Source organism: Macrobrachium nipponense, chromosome 1, assembly GCF_015104395.2.
Source record: "Macrobrachium nipponense isolate FS-2020 chromosome 1, ASM1510439v2, whole genome shotgun sequence".
Taxonomy (NCBI): domain Eukaryota; kingdom Metazoa; phylum Arthropoda; class Malacostraca; order Decapoda; family Palaemonidae; genus Macrobrachium; species Macrobrachium nipponense.
In genome coordinates, this window is record NC_087200.1 from 142,280,636 (window position 1) to 142,301,789 (window position 21,154).

The 21,154-nt window shown below is 37.9% G+C and overlaps 1 protein-coding gene across 1 annotated transcript in view; it reads left to right on the plus strand.

Moving 5' to 3' along the window:
• LOC135218957 (uncharacterized) overlaps nt 1-11,065 on the plus strand; it is an 18,844-nt gene extending 7,779 nt beyond the window's left edge. The window contains exon 3 of the mRNA XM_064255395.1: nt 9,612-11,065. Within this exon, the coding sequence (XP_064111465.1) occupies nt 9,612-10,760 (1,149 nt within the window). The 3' untranslated portion in view covers nt 10,761-11,065. The remainder of the gene's footprint in view (nt 1-9,611) is intronic.
• The last annotated feature ends 10,089 nt before the right edge of the window (nt 11,066-21,154 follow it).

Sequence of the window (21,154 nt, forward strand, 5' to 3'; positions counted from 1 at the left end):
TATTGTGACGAAGTGCCAAGTATCTGGTTACTACACTTCCCATTCATTAGCTGATACCTCACAAAAGCCAGACACCTACACCCTCATCACAGGTATTAAACGACTGAATACTCTAAAGGCAACAGTGATCCCTTAACACTTACCAGTATTGCAGAAAATCAGACTAAGTTCATCAAAACAGGTGTGAGGTAATCTTGTAAGTAATTAAATTAATCAAAGGGCATCACTCCATCAACAACTTTAAAAGTCTAAGTATTTCCATGATTTCAGAAGTCTAAGTACTTCCCTGGTTCTAAGTCACTTCAAGTTAATGAAGGAAAATAGATCAATTACCACTATGTTTCTACCTAACATCAATATAATCAAATGCAAATATACTGGTATAAAAATGAAAACACTTATAAAAATTTTAAATAAAAAAATTTATTATTAAACTCAAAATTTATAAGTGAAATTCCCAATATCAGGGAAAATTACTGTTACTTGCAAACAAAGTAAAGTTTAATTAATTCTTGAATCAATTAAGTAAAATTAAATCAAAATTAATTTATCACAAAATTCAAGAAAATTAATTCAATCAAAGTTCAATAGGCAATAATTGAAAATTTGAAATTAATTCACAAGTGCTAAACAGTAATAAAACTTGAAAAAAATTTTAAGTAATGCAAATTAATTCACAATGTTAAATTTAATTAAATGTGCAATGATTAAGCAATGAAAATAACTAAGTCAATTAAATTGTGAATGCAAATGAAAATACAGAAAAATGTGGGACAATATCAAAATTTGCATAAAGCATTAATCACACAGAATATAAAATAAAATGGCACACTTCAATGAGAAAATGAACAAATGCACAAAAATGAAACAAACACAAAAAACAAAAATTTGCAATGTGTAAAAACGAAAATAGTTTCTCTCAAACCACTGTAACCATCAGTTATTTAGTTTTTACCAAACCACTGTTCCTATCAGTTTATTAGTTGTTATCTAACCACTGTTCCTATCAGTTATTAGTTGCAACTAATTAAAATATAACACACTTTACCTTTTTGGTATACCAATTTCTTTCTTTCCTGCAGGCTTGTTTCACACTTTCACAAAACCAGGCGCCGTTACAACAACAATGTTTGTTCAGATTCCACAAAAACACTAAATACTACTAAACAAACTAAGAAATATCAAATCTGAAATTTACAAATTACGAGTGACCATTCAAATAAGTACGAAATCGTTACGTTACTTTTAAAATCAAAAGTGCTATGCGATGGAGAGAGAGAGAGAGAGAGAGAGAGATCTGAATGCCTCAAGTATCTGAGCCCGAATGAAAAACTTCTCCCTTACGGAAGCTGGAGAGGTGAGATGACAAAACGTTTTGAGACCCAATTCTTTCTAGAAGCTTCGAAATCTTGCGCAACTTTACATACAAAATGTGTAATCTGCACGTGGCTTTGACAGACATACACGCATGAGACCAGTCTGTTAAAAAAAAGACATGTACTCGACTCGATCGACTGAAGCAGATGTCCCTTATCTTACTTGATGACAGAATCCCAAAACACAAATGAAGACTCGAGCTCGCTTATCAAACGTGTTGACAGATTTTGAAAAACAACTCTAGCTTTGAACGGACAAAGATATTCTCTCTCTTTCTACATTCTACGTTATATATATATGTATTCTTTTACATTATGTTATGCGAAATCTGAACACATTTAAAACATCCTATCTCTAAGCTATCTAGGAATCTGAAAAAATGTTGCACAAAATCTTATACACAATATTTTATACAATCGAAGAGGGGAAATATGCATTTTGACAGTAGCAATATATATATATATTATATATATATATATATATATATATATATATATATATATGTGTATATTCTGAATAGGCACATCTATTTACTATACTATGTATACATACACATTGCATATGTGTACAATTTAAAATTTATTGAGGATGCCTGTCTTCCTAACAAAATTCACAACTGCACCATATTGCAATCCTCACTGGGAATTGTAGCAAAGATAAAATGTCCTTTCCAGTTGCGTCCCAAGGAAAGGAACCTATTTGAAATTCCCAAGACTAGGTCTCGTAGGGCGATAGTGCCGTAGTGGACCTCATGTGGTGCACTGTAGGCATTACTTATGGTTCTTTGCAGATTGCCTTCGGCCCCAAGCTGCAACCACTTTCGTTCCTTTTACTGTACCTCCTTTCATATTCTCCTTCATCTTACTTTCCACCCTTTCCTAACAATTGATTCATAGTGCACTTGCAAGGTTTTCCTCCAGTTACACCTTTCAAACCTTTTACTGTCAATTTTCATTTATGGGCTGAATGACCTCATAGGTCCCAGTGCTTGGCCCTTGGCCTAAATTCTATATTCAACTCAACTCAAGCCAAGACTAAGACATTCAACCAGCACAACATCGTTTCTTGCCTCCTTGGCATATAGGGATATGACCTAGGATGGCACTGGTGACGTAATATTGCGCACACTTTTTTATTCTTTACAAACATTTTCCCACATGGACTACCAACAATTTAATTTTCTGACCTACAATAGAATATAGTACATCCCGATATGGCAGTAGGCATCTTCTGGGTTCTGGGGATGTGACTGCTAACTTAGCAAGTTGATCGGCCTCCTCACTCCGAACCACCTCGACATGAGAAGGCACCCGGCAAAAGTGTGCTTCTTCCCCTCTTCCTTGCACTATAAGCAGCCGTTCCATTATATCTAAAGCCAAAGAACACTTCTCGAGTCACATTGCATAATAAAACTAATTCCACTCGAGTTAAAATTTCCTTTAAGGCCTTTAAAATTGCATGCAGTTCCGCTGTAAAAGAAATAAATGGAACTACCGTGCATTTCAGGGACGTGTCTAATTGATTTTCGTCGATAAAATCTCACCAAAGCATCGGATATGGATCGTATTTTGGAAATAGCTATTTGAAGCTACAGTCTAATTGGCAAAAATATTCAGTGATGTCTAATTTTGATAATTAAGGCTCTTATCAGAGTAAATCAAAGAAATTTAAAGGGAAACTAGCAGGCTCGTACATAGAGGCTAGTACAACGTCATTACTAAAAAGACCCTCCCACTCAGTGATACTGTAGTGACGTACGTTACCAGATACCCCGCCCATATACTACTTTATGAATGAAGACTCAGATGTTGGTAGTAGTAGTAACAGTAGCATATGGAATTCTTTTATTGTTTCAGACATTCAAACTCCCAAGTAGAGTACAATTAAAGAATGGGCTTTAAATGAGAATATTAATTTTGTAATACAGTTCCATGGCGCAATCCGCGCTTCTGTTGATTTGAAATATGCACCAAATCTTAAACAGTCTCTGTGAAAACTATTGTTACCATGCAGTTCAAGGATATGTGAATTTCGTTCTGATACCCGCGAAATTTACCAAACGTTCTTAGGGTCTATGTGGATAAAGGCCAATATTTAGCGAATGAATAAAAATGCATTATTTAACATCATCATTATTGTTATTATTCATACTTAGACATCAGGAAAGAGGGTGATAGAACATATATAAATACATATGCCGTATACATACACATATATAGACAGATATGGTACATACATAAATGCATATACACATAATACATAAATGAAATTTATAATATAGATTATATATATATATATATATATATATATATATATATATATATATATATGTGTGTGTGTGTGTGTGTGTCTGTGTGTGTGTGTGTGTGTGTGTAGGAGGTCAGTAGAATAGGCAAGTTGTTAAAAATGGTCGTTGCAGCTAATCAGTGAGATAGTTTATTAGTCAAGCAAATTAGGCCATTGTTTATTCTTGGTCTGAAAAGTTAGAAATACCTTGTTATAAAAAAAATATTTGTATATCTCTCTTTTTCATACTCGTCATTCTAGTATAATACCTCTAAAGGTCACCTTTGTCCTCATCTCTTAATCGTTTGGTGTTTGTGTATCGCCTTATTAACCATTTACCACCCGTTAATTATGAGCATATGACGCATAGGATTCTTTCTTTTTTGCAAAAATCACGCAACACGAAAGCAGTCTTGTAGCCATGAGGACAATTTGATGGGGTTGTCATAGGTGAAGCAGCAGTTCTGTATACCCTGACTTTGACCAATGACGATCGGCTGCCCTCGCCCTGTTTTCGGCAGTCTTTACTATTATGTAAGGTTACCAGTACATTAGGGCAAAATATCGTACCAACCACCTCTAAATGATCGTATTTTCGTTTCAATATGATTGTATTTCACCAATTCCAAAAGTCTTGTATAGCTGATAATCAAAAGGTAAATAGAAATAGTGGTATAACTGCTATGTATTCCTAGTCAACATAAAACTGTAAAATGAAAATAGTGATATTTAATATGCATATTTACCAAATCCCCTCGCTATAATATTGTCATATGTATATATATCAAATTCTTATTCATTACCGTGGTATCACCAATGGAAACCGTAATATTTTTGTCATTCTCAACAGTGATTTGCCTAGCCTTTCCTTTAATACTTATTCTAAAAGAGTGTTAAATATTTGTGATTCACACTACTGGGAACCCTGCTATTATGTCTGATGTTATAGTTTACGTCACAACTTGCCTCTCTCTGGATGCCTACTAAATTTAGCTAAGTTTCCTCTTACATTTTTTTTATTTACTCTGATAAGTGCCCTAATTATCCACATTAGATATTACTGCATATTTTTGCCAATTAGGCTGTGGTTTCAAATAGCTATTTCCAAAATACCATCTATACCAGATACTTTGGTAAGATTTTATCGACAAAAATCGATTAGACACAGCCCTGAAATGCACAGTAGTAATAATCTACCACTTCTTTCTAAAATCAGGAAGGCCACTTCCAAAGCCGATACCTGTATCTGACTTTGAGCCATCCGTTGTTGCGATGAATGATCTAAAAATATTGAATGCTTTGCCTCAGTGGTGTTTTCTGCGTATGTAGAATAAAAATATTTACAGAATTTTACCTCTGGAAGGTTGCAGGGAGGGATAACCGAATACCTGGCTGGTAAATTCTCTGTATTAGGGATGTTTAATTCACGGGTTATAAGTTTCACTCTAAAAGCAAATGTTTGAGGTTGCTTGGTGTGATTTTCATAGAATTGCCAATGCCTTTCATTTCCAATACACACTTGTTAAGGACTAAGGGAGCCTCTGCAATCAGTACTAGTTCCGAACCAGCCGACGGGGATAATGTAGATCTAGAGGCATCTTACCATCCTCTACAAGCATATTCTCAGTGGGAGATGATTGAAATGCTCACTATACACAATCTTATTCCCTTATGATGGATTGAATTAGGCATTTTAAGGCTATTAGACTTTGCTAAGGTGTACGCTTCACACCCATAAGTTAATTTGGAAAACACTAATGCTCTGAAAGTTAAGTGGGACTTAACTTTCAGCACATTCATTACTTTCAAGCGCTGTCTTGATATACATCAGATTAGAATCCAAGTCAACTTGCTGTAAAAATTCAGTCCAAGAAACATCATTTCACCAATACATGGGAGTTTTGGCCCATGTATGAACAGATATGGATCGGGATGGAATCCTCGTATACGGCAAAAATGCATGGTTACAGTTTTACTGACTGAAAACAAATCCATTCACCTCAGCCAACTTTACCATATTATTTGACGATGCAGAGCTGAAGAGGGTGCTCAGCCACAACCATTCTTGTTGCTGCAAATGATGTCGAAAGGTCATCAACAAAAAAGGGTATATGTTATATCTTGGGGAATTATAAACGTGGCTAGAAACCAATTGGTTACTTAGCAACAGGACCTACAGCTTATTGTTGGATCCGAACCACATTATATCGAGAAATGAATTTATAATCACCAGAAATAAATTCCTCCAATTCTGCATTGGCGGCAAGTGGGAGCGAACTCAGGCTACCAGAATGATGTATCGTAAGCCTTTTATAAATCCAAGAAAAGTGGCGTGATGCTGCTTGTTAGCAAAAGCTTCACATATGAAGATGCCATTCGAACCAGTACATCAGTTGTGGAGTGCATACTTCGAAAACCACTGAGCAGACGACAGATACTTACCTCATTCCAAGTACCACATCAAACTTGTGTTCACCATTCTTTTCCATAATCTTGCACAAACATGATGTCAGTTCAATAGGGCGATAATTTTCTGTGTTGAATGGGGTTTTCCTTGGTTTCATGAATGCCAGTAATTTTAACATCTCCCAAATCTTAGGGAAGATATGTTTTCGGTAAACTCTGCTAATAAGGCTTGATATTAAAAGTCATATTTTCAGGGCTATCATTGAATATGTTAAGCCATCCATTCCAGAAACTGATACAGTACATTTATTTAAAGCTAATTCAAATTCTCTCATACTAAAATGTACATTGTATTGTTCATTCCTTAATGTATTAAAGTCAATTTCGACCTGTTCCATTAGCCTTCTTTGAGCTGAATAGGGTCTATCATCATTTTTCTTTGCAACATTAGTAAAATGATTAGCAAAATCATTCGCCACTAACTAGGCGTCCGCTACCTCACAACTATTGATCTTGATAAAGGAATGTTGACAAGGGGTAAACTTGCCTGCTATTTTTCTAACTCTCATCCAAACTAAAGTCAGAGTTGTTTTCAAATTTAGTGAAGATGTGAAAATTGTCCAAGATTCTTAGTGGCTTTTTAATTTCCTTGAGGAATTTAACTCTTGCTTTTTGAAATTCAACACATTAATACTCGCATTTTCGTCTGCAGTATCTGGTGAAACCAGACCTCATAGTTCTATGAATTTCCTGGCATTTACGAGTCCGCCAGCGAACTGGTTGAAAAATAAATATGCCCGAAGCCGTAGGTATAGCTTGAAGGCCAGCCGAGACCATAATTGTATTAAAAAAGTCAAGAGCATCATCTGCACAGGGAAAGTCATCAGCCGAGACATCTATTGAGCTGTGTTCCTGGAATGCTGCCCAGTGGGCTTTACCAGTGTTCCATTTAGGTACCCTTGAAGATGGAGCATTTGAAGCTACATTCACCACTATTGGAAAATGGTTGCAGGTAAATCTGTCATTTACCACACTCCAATTAAAATAAATAAGGCATTCATCATTGGATATAGTTTAATCAGTCGCTGATCATGTGTCTGTTTGAACTTGAAAATGTTTAGACTCCCCAGTGTCGAGGATTCCCACACTTTCACCCTCTGTGATGGACAAGGGCACCTTCCTCTTTTATTGGTGACGATGTCACCCCAAAGACGGCTTCTGTCTTTCAAATCTCCAAGAATAATAAAGGGACTTGTTAACTGTTGAATGAGGGATTTAAATTCATCAATGGGGAAGACTTCACTAGGTGGCAGATAGAGAGAGCATACTTTATGTTGTCTTTGCAAATGGATTTGCACACCTACCACTTGCAGTGTAGACTGGACACTTATAGGATTTTGTGGGGTGTCATTACAAATATATAAAGCTACAAGTGTCCCCCTGGCCTCCCATATCTACGTTATAATGGGAATTATAAGATGTATACTCTCATGGGTTGGGACATGTATTATAACCGATCAGGGTCTCCTGCAAAGCTATACATACAGGAGACACTTCTGATATGAGCACCTTAGTTCTTCCCATTTCTCTCTTAATCCATAACAGTTCCACTTAAGAAAATTAATGAATTTTACTAAATTCTGTGGCTGTTAAATTGGAGCCTCTTTTAAGTGTTTTCAGCTAACTGCCTTGCTCCTGTTTTTTTCTGGAAGGAGACCGATTGATTTAGCAGTCTTTCCTTTTTCTCGGGTTATCAATCTCAGGATCACCAGACAAAGCTGGCGTGCTACCTGAGGAAGGGTGTGAGGGTCAGACATTGGTGCATCCTCCAAAGCATCAGAAGCTGGTGCAGGAGCTGGTGCAGGCATTCCGGGAGACACAAGCACCAGATAGTGATAACACAGCCTCCAAGTCAGGAATGTCAGCCATAGCTAGTGCAGTCTCCAAAGAAGCTGACACACCAAGTATAGCTGGCACAGCCTCCAGAGAGGTGGGGGTGCCTCCGGAGAGGCAGGAGCAGCAAAAATCACTGGGTCTGTCTCCGTAGAGGCAGGGGTGCCAGAAATCACTAGTGCTGTCTCTGAAGTGGCAGGAGCACCAGAAACCACTGGCATCACCTCTGAAGAGGCAGGAGTGCCAGAAACTAATGGCACTGCCTCCGAAGATGCAAGTGCACCAGAAATTACTGGCTCAGCCTTCAAAGAGGCAGGAACGCCAGAAATCATTGGCGCAGCATCCAAAGAGGCATGAGTACAGGTCGTCACTGATTTTCTATTTATATTACCTCTGGTAGCATTTACATTTCCGAGTATACCAACAGTTGGGGTCTGTACATCACTCCCTTCGAGTAAATCCAAAAAGCATGCACATTCTTCTTTAACTCCGAGATGTGATAATGCGTTTAATTTTTCACTTTCTTTTGCTGAGGTCAATCCTACCATCAGCTTTCCTCGACCTTCAGATGATATCTTACTCTCTCAGCCAAAATACTTCACAGTGTCTCTATATACATTAAAAATATTGCAACAGATTCTTCCAGATTAAAAGTCACATATATATTATAAGAGGTTTCAAATATTCTTGGTCCTATTCCACATATATTTCTACTCAATTTCCCTTTGCTCTGTACTCGGGCATAGGGTTTCAGTGTAATTACACTAGAAGGTTTCTTTGATTTTTCCAAACAAATATTATCAGTGGGGCATGAAATGGTCGTCAACTGTGCCAAAACGGTACCATCAAAGGGCCCAGGGGTACTCTACTCCTTATAGCTACTATTCATAAAGACTGGAGAGAAAAAAAATTGAACCTGGAAACCTTAATAAGACATCATCAGCCTTTCATGAAATTTATTACCAAAGGCTCAAATGAGAACTAACTCCCAATTGTCCATGCCCTTACCCTACCCCGCAAGGGATGGCTCAACATGATTAGAGTGACCCAAGTGTAAGCCAAACCTGCTAGCTTGGTATTATAAGACTCCAATCATCCCCATCCTATTCCTATTATGGGCAAACCGATAGAATGCCGAGAGTCCTACCCCACAAAATAGTTACGCCCTTAAGTTATTAATCTTATATCTCTCAGGTCCAAATATTATTGGGTAGTTGATGATCCTACAACAGTTCCCACAATATAGTTTTAGATATAAACCCAGTCCGAGCTATGATATCTTTTCCTATTTATCAGGTCCAATAAAATTTAGGAAAAGTGGAAAATTCCACAAAAATGAATCCAAAGAAATATATAATGATCTATGGGACTCTTGGACTCAAATACATGAACAAATTCCTGGGCTCAAGAGCCCCCTCACCACGTCAATGTGGTCCCAGTGTTTCTAATAACTTTCTATTTGTAATTAGGTACTTTACTCAAACAACAGACCTGAGTAGCCAATCACTCGTGTTATTCATCTATTAAGGTATTAAATTTCATATAAGATATGCAAGTCCATCGGCTAAAAAGTAGGTTAACATTTAAAGTGATGACAAATAAGGTCAAATTTTTGGTGGCAATGATTATCATTTATATCCTTTTTGCAGATCGCAAAGGATCTGTTATTGAAGGAGGAGCTGGACAAGATGACTCTTCATACTTACAATTCGGAGGAGGGTCCTTTGTGGTGTGTCAGAGTCCTGCCTCTGGGAAGGAAATCCCCGTCTCTAGAGGGCCTCAATGGGGAGTTTCTTCATAATTATGCTTTGATATTTGGTATACATCACTCCATAGCTGATGGAACTACTAACGTGAAAATATGCAATTTACTCTGTAACATTGTGAACGACCTAATGGGTGGTTTAATGATCGACGATAAAGAGCAGTTGGGTGACATCACCGGAGATGCAGAAGTACTGAAATTATACGATGAAGAAGTTGCCAGATTAAAAGAGAACCCTGAACTGGGCGCGGAAATAAAGAGAGAACTCGACGAAGGCGCAAAAGTTCGTCCGTTGATCCGGCATATTTGTAAGGTCCCATCAGATGTGCCTGTCATAACTAAAAGTGTCACAGCCATTTTTAGCTCTGAGATATCAGACAGATTCTACAGGAAGGCGAAGTTAAAGGGAGTCAGCCTTCACTCAGCACTTGTGACTCTTATCAACCTTAGTTTTGTTAAACTATTACAAGAGCATGGCATCAATCAGGATGAATATAATCTGAGAGCTGGACACGATATCAACATCAGGAGATACTACAACTCGGAGAAGTCAGCGAGAGCTCTCGGCGTCCACGGGCCACAGTATGGATACAGATCTTCGTTCTGGGCGCCAAGAGACTTGGTTCCTGTGTTCTGGGAGACTGCCAAGGAATTCAACGCAAGGTTTCACGCAGATATATCGTCACGAAAGGTGTTAACGGTGTCAGCGTACCGAATGAGGAATGAAAACACAAGCCAGAATTTCAGAGAAATGTTTAGGACAGACGGGGAGCCAAATTACTACTACACCATATCAAACATGGGGAATCTGTCTGGGGCATTATTCGAAGGGGGCCAGTATGTTGCTCTGAAGAAACTCACGAGGTTCTCTTCTCTTAGGAATGGGAACTCTTTCATGTGCATCTATATCCATACATTTAGAAACCAGTTGAATCTGACATATGCTTATTCTTCAAGGTTCTTATCACATGACACTGTTGAAAGGCTTGCAGAACTGTTTGAGATTAACCTGCCGTTAGTTTGTGATATTTGAATGGGGGTTTTCTTTCTGAAGCCTTAGACATTGCTTAATAGAATAAAACAATTTTATATATGATGAGAAAAACAGTGGTACAATGAAAGTTATTTATTTTCATGCAGAAGTCCTTATGTTAAAGGTTTATTTTTTTTACTAATCTTTTGGGCATTAATACTACATTTTTATTAGCGTTGGTATGAATGAATGATTTTGAGTTATCTGGCATTGTGACAAATGGGTATATCATGGCTATGAAATTATTTTCGTCTAAGATGTGAAAACGTGGAGAAACAATGTAAGATACACTAATTAAAAAAAACACTGAGAATTATACTTGGATTTTTATTCCGTCCTAAACCTGTCCCAACAGTGTCGTTTCAGTGTGTAGTAGATATTACATTAATTGGCCGCTGTTTCTTTCTGGCAACCACTGGGTATGTGGAGTGGCAACCCGAGATGGGGAGGTGAGTCGGTCTGTCGAATTTGGGATTCGTGAGGTTAGGTAGGTTGTGGGCGCGCTCTCAGGGTATTGGGTCGGCTTCTCTAATTAATTGTGGAGTTAGTTGTGTGGCCGTTCACCCATTGTAATAAGGTAAGAGTTTGCGCCATGTTTTAAGGTTATTTTCGTTTTTCTTGAAAAAGATAAAACTGCGGTGTTTGTTATACTGGAGAAAATGAGAAAACCACGTGGCATCCAAGCTCTTAATTTTCTTAGTTAGGCTGTAATTAACGTCATGAGTAGACGCAGCTTCTTCTAAAGAGAGAGAAAAATACATGATTACATGTCGGCCACCTTGCTGAGGACAGGAATGGGGGAAACATGCATAAAGTGGAAATGAGAAAAGTGAAAGGAAGAGTAGGATAGGATAAATATTAAAAATTAAAAGAAAATATTGAAGATAAAAAAATAGCAGTAAAAGATTGGTACACTGTGACTAGATCGTAATTAAGTTTTTTTTTTTTTTTTTTTTGTCATCAATATCAAATCCATTACGAAGAGTGCGCCGGCTATCTAACAAATATGGTCATACATGATATTTCACTCTCCACATTTCCCACAATCACCATCTTGCCTACTTTGACTTCCATATTGAAATCATGTGAACGCACTTTGCAGACATCCTATCATCATTTAGAAATAATGGTGTTATTTACTATCTTAGTATTTTCTAGATAGAAGTCAAGTGCTACATTTGTGGTACTGTTTTTTCATCCACATCAGTCAAATACTGATGAACTGAAAAGGTTAGCCTTTACGATGCTATGATTTTTAGTTTCTCTGCTTTTAGATTAAGAACAAAAATTTAATTCTGTGTTGTTTTTTATCCACTCCGTCCTATGCGACTATGATTTTATCTAGTTCAGAAAGAAATGATTGTTCGGTATGGACACTTCTTAATATCTTTTTAAATTATTCGATTAATTTCTTCACATGGCTATAAACAGGATTATGTTTGAAGATTAATAGATTTTCTCCTCAGTTCATTAAATATCGCTGTGATAGGCCTTGAATTTCTTTCAAAATAAAGTCATGTGAGTTTCTCACTTTTCTTCATTTTGTTCCATTACTCAAAGGATAGGATTATTAATCTATAAAACTATAACCAGCATATTGCAAATTGCAATAAGAAAGAAAGATAAAAAAGGTGACCTTAGAGGTTCTCTCTCTCTCTCTCTCTCTCTCTTCTCTATCTCTCTCGCTCTCTCTCTCTCTCTCAAGGAGGTTCCTAGTAGCCATGGGAAGCCCTCTGTGTCCTACTTTTGCTAACATGCTTATGTGCTCCCTGGAGGAGCGAGTCTAGATGTATGTCCCCCTAATTTCCGGCCACTCTTTTATAGACGCTACATCGATGACACTTTCGCCCTGTTCAGATGCAATTACCATGCTGATACCTTTCTTGAGTATTTAAACAACCAACACCATAACATTAGATTTACGGTCGAAACAGAAACACAGAATTCACTTCCGTTCCTTGATGTGAGGATATCCAAGGACGAGTCTGGCTTTCATACTGGTATTTTTAGAAAGAGCACCTTTACTGGCTTGGGGACCAATTTTTGTAGCTCATGTTTTTTAACTTTAAAATGAATTCTCTGTCCACTCTCCTTCATAGAGCCATTAGTCTGACATCAAGTTGGCCTACCTTTCATACTGAAGTGACTTTCCTTGCTGATTACTTTAAGGATAATTATTTCCCTCCAGTAATTTTTCATAGGTCCCGTAATAAGCTACTTAACTTGAAATTCACTACCCTCCTTAACAATGTTTCGTGTCAGTTCTCCTTACGCTACCGCTGTGTGTAGGTGTCTTGTTCGTTCTATTATTATTATTATTATTATTATTATTTTTTTTTTTTTTGCTCTATCACAGTCCTCCAATTCGACTGGGTGGTATTTATAGTGTGGGGTTCCGGGTTGCATCCTGCCTCCTTAGGAGTCCATCACTCTTCTTACTATGTGTGCCGTTTCTAGGATCACACTCTTCTGCATGACTCCTGGAGCTACTTCAGCCTCTAATTTTTCTAGATTCCTTTTCAGGGATCTTGGGATCGTGCCTAGTGCTCCTATGATTATGGGTACGATTTCCACTGGCATATCCCATATCCTTCTTATTTCTATTTTCAGATCTTGATACTTATCCAATTTTTCCTCTCTTTCTCTTCAACTCTGGTGTCCCATGGTATTGCGACATCCAACATGAGTGATACTTTCTTCTTGACCTTGTCAATCAACGTCACGTCTGGTCTGTTTGCACGTATCACCCTATCCGTTCTGATACCATAGTCCCAGAGGATCTTTGCTTGATCGTTTTCTATCACTCCTTCAGGTTGGTGCTCGTACCACTTATTACTGCAAGGTAGCTGATGTTTCTTGCACAGGCTCCAGTGGAGGGCTTTTGCTACTGAATCATGCCTCTTTTTGTACTGGTTCTGTGCAAGTGCCGGGCATTCACTTGCTATGTGGTTTATGGTTTCACTTTCGTATTGCACTTCCTGCATATGGGAGAGATGTTATTTCCGTCTATCGTACTTTGAACATATCTGGTTCTTAGGGCCTGATCTTGTGCCGCTGTTATCATTCCTTCAGTTTCCTTCTTTAGCTCTCCCCTCTGTAGCCATTGCCAATTGTCATCGCTGGCTAGTTCTTTAGTCTGTCTCATGTATTGTCCGTGCATTGGTTTGTTGTGCCAGTCCTCTGTTCTTTTTGTCTTTCTCCTGTCTCTGTATATATATTTCTGGGTCTTCGTCTGCTTTTATTAGTCCTTCTTCCCATGCACTCTTTAGCCACTCGTCTTCACTGGTTTTCAGATATTGCCCCAGTGCTCTGTTTTCGATGTTGACGCAGTCCTCTATACTTAGTAGTCCTCTCCCTCCTTCCTTTCGTGTTATGTATAGTCTGTCCGTATTTGCTCTTGGGTGTAGTGCTTTGTGTATTGTCATATGTTTCCTGGTTTTCTGATCTATGCTGCGGAGTTCTGCCTTCGTCCATTCCACTATTCCTGCGCTGTATCTGATTACTGGCACTGCCCATGTGTTATGGCTTTTATCATATTTCCGGCATTGAGTTTTGACTTGAGTATCGCCTTGAGTCTCTGCATATATTCTTTCCTGATCGTGTCCTTCATCTCTTGGTGTTTTATATCTCCTCCTTCCATTATTCCCAGGTATTTGTAATCCTGTCTCATCTCTTGGTGTTTTATATCTATCCTTCCATTATTCCAGGTATTTTGTATCCTGTTCATCATGTGTTTGATGTTGCTCCCATCTGGTAGCTTTATCCCTTCAGTCTCGTTACTTGCCTTTTGTATGTTGACTAAGGCGCATTTTTCTATTCCAAACTCCATCCTGATGTCCCCAGATACAATCCTTACAGTCTGGATTAGGGTATCTATTTCCTTGATGCTCTTACCATACAGCTTGATGTCGTCCATGAACATCAGATGGTTGATTCTGTTGCCTCTTTTCTTGAGTTGGTACCCGGCATCCATCTTCTGTAGTACTTTTGTCATGGGAATCATGGCTACTACGAAGAGTAGTGGGGACAGTGAGTCGCCCTGGAAGATCCCTCTCCTGATATTAACCTCTGCTAGTCTTATTCCAGAGCTTGTAAGTATTGTATTCCAGATGCGACATTGGTTTTTTATTTTGAGGAAGCTGATGGTATTTTCCTCTGCTACCCATATATTTTCAGGCATTCTATTAGCCATGTGTGTGGTATCATGTCGAAGGCTTTCTTATAGTCTATCCATGCCATGCTTAGTTGGTTTTCCTCTCCTACTGTTCTTCATTACCATTTTGTCTATCAGGAGCTGGTCTTTTGTGCCCCTACAATCCTTCTGCAGCCTTTCTGTTGGTGGGGGATGGTTGTTTGTCTCCTCTAGGTAGTTGTATAGCCTTTCACTGATGATACCTGTTAGTAACTTCCACATTATTGGTAGGCAGGTGATAGGCCTGTAGTTACTAGGCTATATTTCCCTTACTCTTGTCTTTTTGTACTAAGGATGTTCTTCCTGTGGTCATCCATTTGGGTGCTTGGTGATTTGAGATACAATGCTGGAGTTGTTCTGCTATTCGTGGGTGTAGGGCCTTGAAGTTTTTGAGCCAGTATCCATGGACTTCATCGGGACCTGGGGCTTTCCAGTTTGGCATTTTCTTTGTTGGTGTCTGACTGTGTCTGTCGTGATGTCTGTGAATCTTTGTTTTATTCTCCCTGTTTCTTCTTCCTTGACTTCCTGGAGCCATGTTGCATGTTTGTTGTGTGATACCGGATTGCTCCATATATTTTCCCAGAGTCTCTTACTTGGTTCGGCTTCGGGAATTTCTAGGTGGTTGTCTTCCCCTCTTAGTTGGCTGTATAGTCTTTTCTGGTTGGTTCCGAATAGTTTGTTCTGTTGGTATCCCTTATTCCTGTTCATGTACCGTTGGATCTTATGTGCTTTGCCTTAAGCCTCTGTTTTACATCTTCTATTGTGTTTGTTTAATCCCCTCTCTTGTACTTTGTATTTCTCGTTGAGTTCCTCCCTTGTTTTCTTGCTTCTTAGCCTTTTTTTCTGCCATCTCTTTCAGTTTACTCAAGTCAGATCTCATCACCATGATTTGCTTTTCCAGGCGCCTTTTCCAAGGAGGTTGCTGTTTTGGTTGTCTGTTGGTGGTTGTGCTGGTGGTGTTGGTGTTCGAATTCCCATCAGTTCTGCTACTAATCTTGCTCCTGCATATGTCAAGTTATTTGTTTCTGTGATACTGGTGGTCTGTATTATGCCCAGTATTTCATTGACCTCACTTGTTTTCTCCCTTAATTTCTTGGTGTTGTAGGCTTTCATGGAGGGGATCTTTGTTCTCTCTGTATCTGGCTCCATCCATTGTCTAATCTTTTCTACCCATTCCGTCCTCTCTGTTACTTCGTCGGTGTTTCTTCGTGTGTCGTTGTTTGATACCTCATCCTCCCTGTCGTCTTCTGTGGCATCGTCTCTCAGTTCGTCTTCATGTAATTCGTTGTCGTGTGACATTTCCCTTTCCAGTTCTTCTCTTTCTGTTGGGGAGAGCCAGTTCTTTTTCTTTATGTTCCTTGCTTGGTCTGCCAGCCTCTGCTCTGTTTGGGGGGTGTTTATTCCTCTCATTCCAGATGTTGAACCAATCTTCTTCTATATCCTCTCTCCGTCGGGTTGCTTCTGATGTAGCATCTCCATATTTCCTTATTTTCTTCTCTTGTCCATTTCTTCCTTTTTGCCTCTGTAGCTCCAATCTCAGGCTGTTGATTATTGTCGTTGTGGTGATCAGTTGCTGAATGACGACCTCCAAGTACCTGACCGTCTTCCCCTTCAATTGGGTTGAATACCTGGTTGCCAGGCGAAGCTCCTCTGTTGCCAGAGGTTCCATTTACGTCGTTGTCGTTTAATCCTTCATTTCTTTCCATCATTGCTGAGTTTTGCTATTTAACCCATAGCTGGACCCTACCCCATCAGGGATAGGTATATTATTATTATTATTATTATTATTATTATTATTATTATTATTATTATTATTATTATTATTATTATTATTATTATTATTATTATTATTATTATTATTATTATATTTGAGTTTTTTTATTATTTTTTGTAATTATTATTTTTTCTCTCTTAGCCCTTTCACTGTATTCTGTGTTTCTGTTTTTATTCTGTTTTTGTTCTCAATTTATTGAAAGGTTTTTAATTATGGTGTTGGTAAACAATGTGTGTATCTTTTACTAATTATACGCAATTGATATGTAATCGTAATTTCAGCTGGAAAATGTATCATGCTTCTACGAAACGTCGGCGGTTAAATAATACTGGATAAAAGACAGAATGGTGTCTCCCTATTCCAATATGTTTATATATATATATATATATATATATATATATATTATATATATATATATATATATATCTTATACGCAATTAATACGTAATCGTAATTTCAGCCTTGAAAATGTATCAAGCTTCTACGAAAAGTCGGCGCTAAATAAATGGATAAAAGACAGAACGTGTCTCCCTATTCCAATATGTTTATATATATATAAGTAGATGAAGGCAGGTAGGAACACACATGAATTTGACATAACGACAGATTTATTCCGACGTTTCACAATACATTATTGCATCCTCAAGTAATTCTACAATAGATATAAATTAAATAATTTTTAAACTTTTAAATAATTATACAATTAAAAATAATGGTTACCTATAAGTCAACTTAATATGAAACCATACTTAAAACACACAATAAGTTAAGTTAAAACACCATTCACATTAAAACAAACTTAATAAAATTGAACATTAATCTACTCATAAGTAAGGTTTAATGAGAAGGTTTTATTAAGAAAATATTAATGATAAATAAATAACTAAAGGAAGAGAGGAGCTAACCTGCCAGAGCAAAGTCTAGAGTAGAAACGAAGAGTAAACAGTAACACTCTGAACAGCTGAGGACATGGTATTTAAAACAAGAGCAAGTTGTTTTATTTTCAACTTCCCTAAAATAAATAGGTCTTTTGAGTTTTTGACCTCTCTAATTGTAGAGAAATCTTTGTATTCGATACTACTTTTACATTTTAAAGAATGACTTCTTATATTAGATGCATCTGGGTTGGACAAGTGACATCCCGTTCTGTGGCTAACCGCCCATGAGAATCAACTCGTACACCAAGGAGACGCTTCATGGATCCCACATAATTTCCTATATCACAGTTAGTACAAGTATACTTATAGCAGACCACAATAGACGTCATCAAAGGGCACAGTCGGTCTTTTACTCTGAAAAGGAGCCAATTGTAATAGGGTTTTTCAAAATCAAATTTACTTAAAGAGCATTAAAATGTTCATTGATTATTTTAGAAAAGCCTGTACGGAAGTTTTCCATTTCCCCCCTGTCCATTTTTACCTCCTGTCCATTTTCTCCCTGTCCATTTATACCCATGTCCATTTTTACCCTGTCCATTCTCCACCCTGTCATTTTCCCCCGTCCAAACCCTGTCCATTTTCCCCCTGTCCCTTTTTACGCCTGTCCATTTTTCCCATTATCCCATTTACCCCCTTTCCCTTTTTACCCCCGTCCACCATCCCCCCTGTCCATTTTCCTCTTGTCCATTTTCCCCCCTGTCCATTTTTCCTTCTGTCGAATATTTGCCCTGTTCATTTTTACCCCTGTCCAAAATCCCCTGTCCATTTTACCCGTGGTCAGTTTTCCTATTTCAAAAGGTATCTGTTTCCATTTTTACCCCCGTCCACCATCCCCCCTGTCCCCATTTTCCTTTCCTTTCCCCCCTTTGGTCCATTTTTTCCTTGTTCCAATTTTTTTTCGTCAAAAATATTGCCCTGTTTCCGTTTTAGCCCTTTTTCCCCCAAAAATTTCCCCTGTCCATTTTCCCCGTGTCAGTTTTTCCTATTTCCAAAATTATCTGTCCACTTTTACCCCCTGTTCACATTTAACACCTGTCCATTTTCCCCTTATCCAATTTTACTCCTAACGATTTTCCCCAACCATTGTTAAACCCATTTTCCCCCAGTCCATTCCCCCACCTGTTCAGTTGAAAAATCTGTCAATTTTTACCCCTGTCCATTTTTACACCCTCTCCATTCTTCCTCCTATACATTTTGAACCCCGGTTCATTTTTACCCTATCCTTTTTTACACCTTTCCTTCTTTTACCACCTATTCATTTTTAAACCCATAAATTTTTCCCCCCTATCCATTTTTACCCCCCACCCCCCTATCCATTTATACCCCTGTCCATTTTTACCTCCTGTCCATTTCTACCCCCTGTCCATTTTCACCCCCGTAAATTTTTTACCCCTATCCATTTTTCCCCCACACCCTGTCCATTTTAGCCCCTGTCCATTTTTACCCCCTATCCATTTTTACCCCCATGTCGCTTTCTACCCCCGTAAATTTTTAGCCCTTATCCCATTTTTAGCCCTATCCCTTTTAGCACCTATCCATTTTTACCCAGATCCATTTTACCTATACATTTTACCCAATACATTTTTACCCCGATCCATTTTTACCCGATACAGTTTTACCCCTCCATTTTTACCCATAAATTTTTCCCCCGATCCATTTTTACCCAAAAATTTTACGATCCATTTTTTACACCGATTTTCCTTTTTACCCCACCGATCCATTTTTACCCGATACTAAATACATTTTACCGATCCATTTTTACACCGATCCATTTTACATCTTTTTACCCCAATCCATTTTTACCCGATACATTTTTACACCGATCCATTTTTACACCGATCCATTTTTACCCGATACATTTTTACCCCGATCCATTTTTACCCGATACATTTTTACCCCGATCCATTTTTACACCGATCCATTTTTACACCGATCCATTTTTACCGATCCATTTTACATCCATTTTTACCCGATACATTTTTACCCCGATCCATTTTTACCCGCCGATCCCTTTTTACACCAATCCATTTTTACCCCGATCAATTTTTACCCTGATCTATTTTTACACCGATCTGTTTTACCCCTATCCATTTTTACGCTGATCCATTTTTACCCAGATCCATTTTTACCCCGATCCTTTTTTCGTCAATCCATTTTTACCCTCGATCCATTTTCTACCTCGATCTATTTTTACACTGATCCATTTTTTACCTCCGCTCCAATTTTACCCTGATCCATCGTTACCCCCCCAATCCATTTTTACCCCCAATCCATTTTTACACTCGATCCTATTTTACACCGATCCATTTTTACCCCCGATGAATTTTTACCCTGATCTATTTTTAAACCGATCTGTTTTACCCCCATCCATTTTCATCGCGATCCATTTTTACCCCAATCTATTTTTACGCTGATCCATTTGTACCCCCAATACATTTTTACCTGCATCCATTTTTACCCCGATCCATTTTTACACGGATCCATTTTTACCCTTAATCAATTTTTACGCTGATCTATATTTACACCGATCTATTTTACCCCGATCCATTTTTATCCCCGATCCATTTTTACCCAGATCCTTTTTTACGTCAATGCATTTTTACCCCTGATTCATTTTTACTCCGATCTATTTTTACCCCCAATCCATTTTTACCCCTGATCCATTTTTACACAGATCCATTTTTACTCCCAATCAATTTTTACAGTAATCTATTTTTACCCCGATCCATTTTTACCATGATCCATTTTTACTCAAATCCATTTTACCCATGATCCATTTTTACTCCCAATCAATTTTTACAGTAATCTATTTTTACCCCGATCTATTTTAACCCCTATCCATTTATACACTGATCCATTTGATACCATGATCCATTTTTGGGACCAAAGATCCATTTTTTACACTGATCCATTTTTTACCCTCCATCCTTTTTACCCTCGATCCATATTTACCCCAATCCATTTTAACCCAGATCCCAATTTTTACCCCACTTTGATCCTGTTACCTTTTTGCCGATCCCATTTTACCCTCGTCCATATTTACCACTTTTTCAATCCATTTTAACCCCAGATCCCATTTTTAAAAAAAAATTTTTTTAGCCCCAATTTCAATTTTTTACACCGATTTTTCCAAATTTTTATCCGATCCATTTTAACGTGATCCATTTTTGCCCTCGATCCATTTTTGTCCCGATGCATTTTTACACCGATGCCTTTTTTACACTGATCCATTTTTACCCCCGATCCATTTTTACCCACAATCCAATTTTTCCATTTTTACAACAATCCATTTTTACCCCCACCCACCCCTTTTTTTCCCTGATCTATTTTTAACACCGATCTATTTTACCCCACCGACCCATTTTTACCCCCTATCCATTTTTACCCTGATCCTTTTTTACGTCGATCCATTTTTACCCCTGATTCATTTCTACTCCAATCTATTTTTACCCTCGATCCATTTTAACCCCTGATCCATTTTTACCCCATC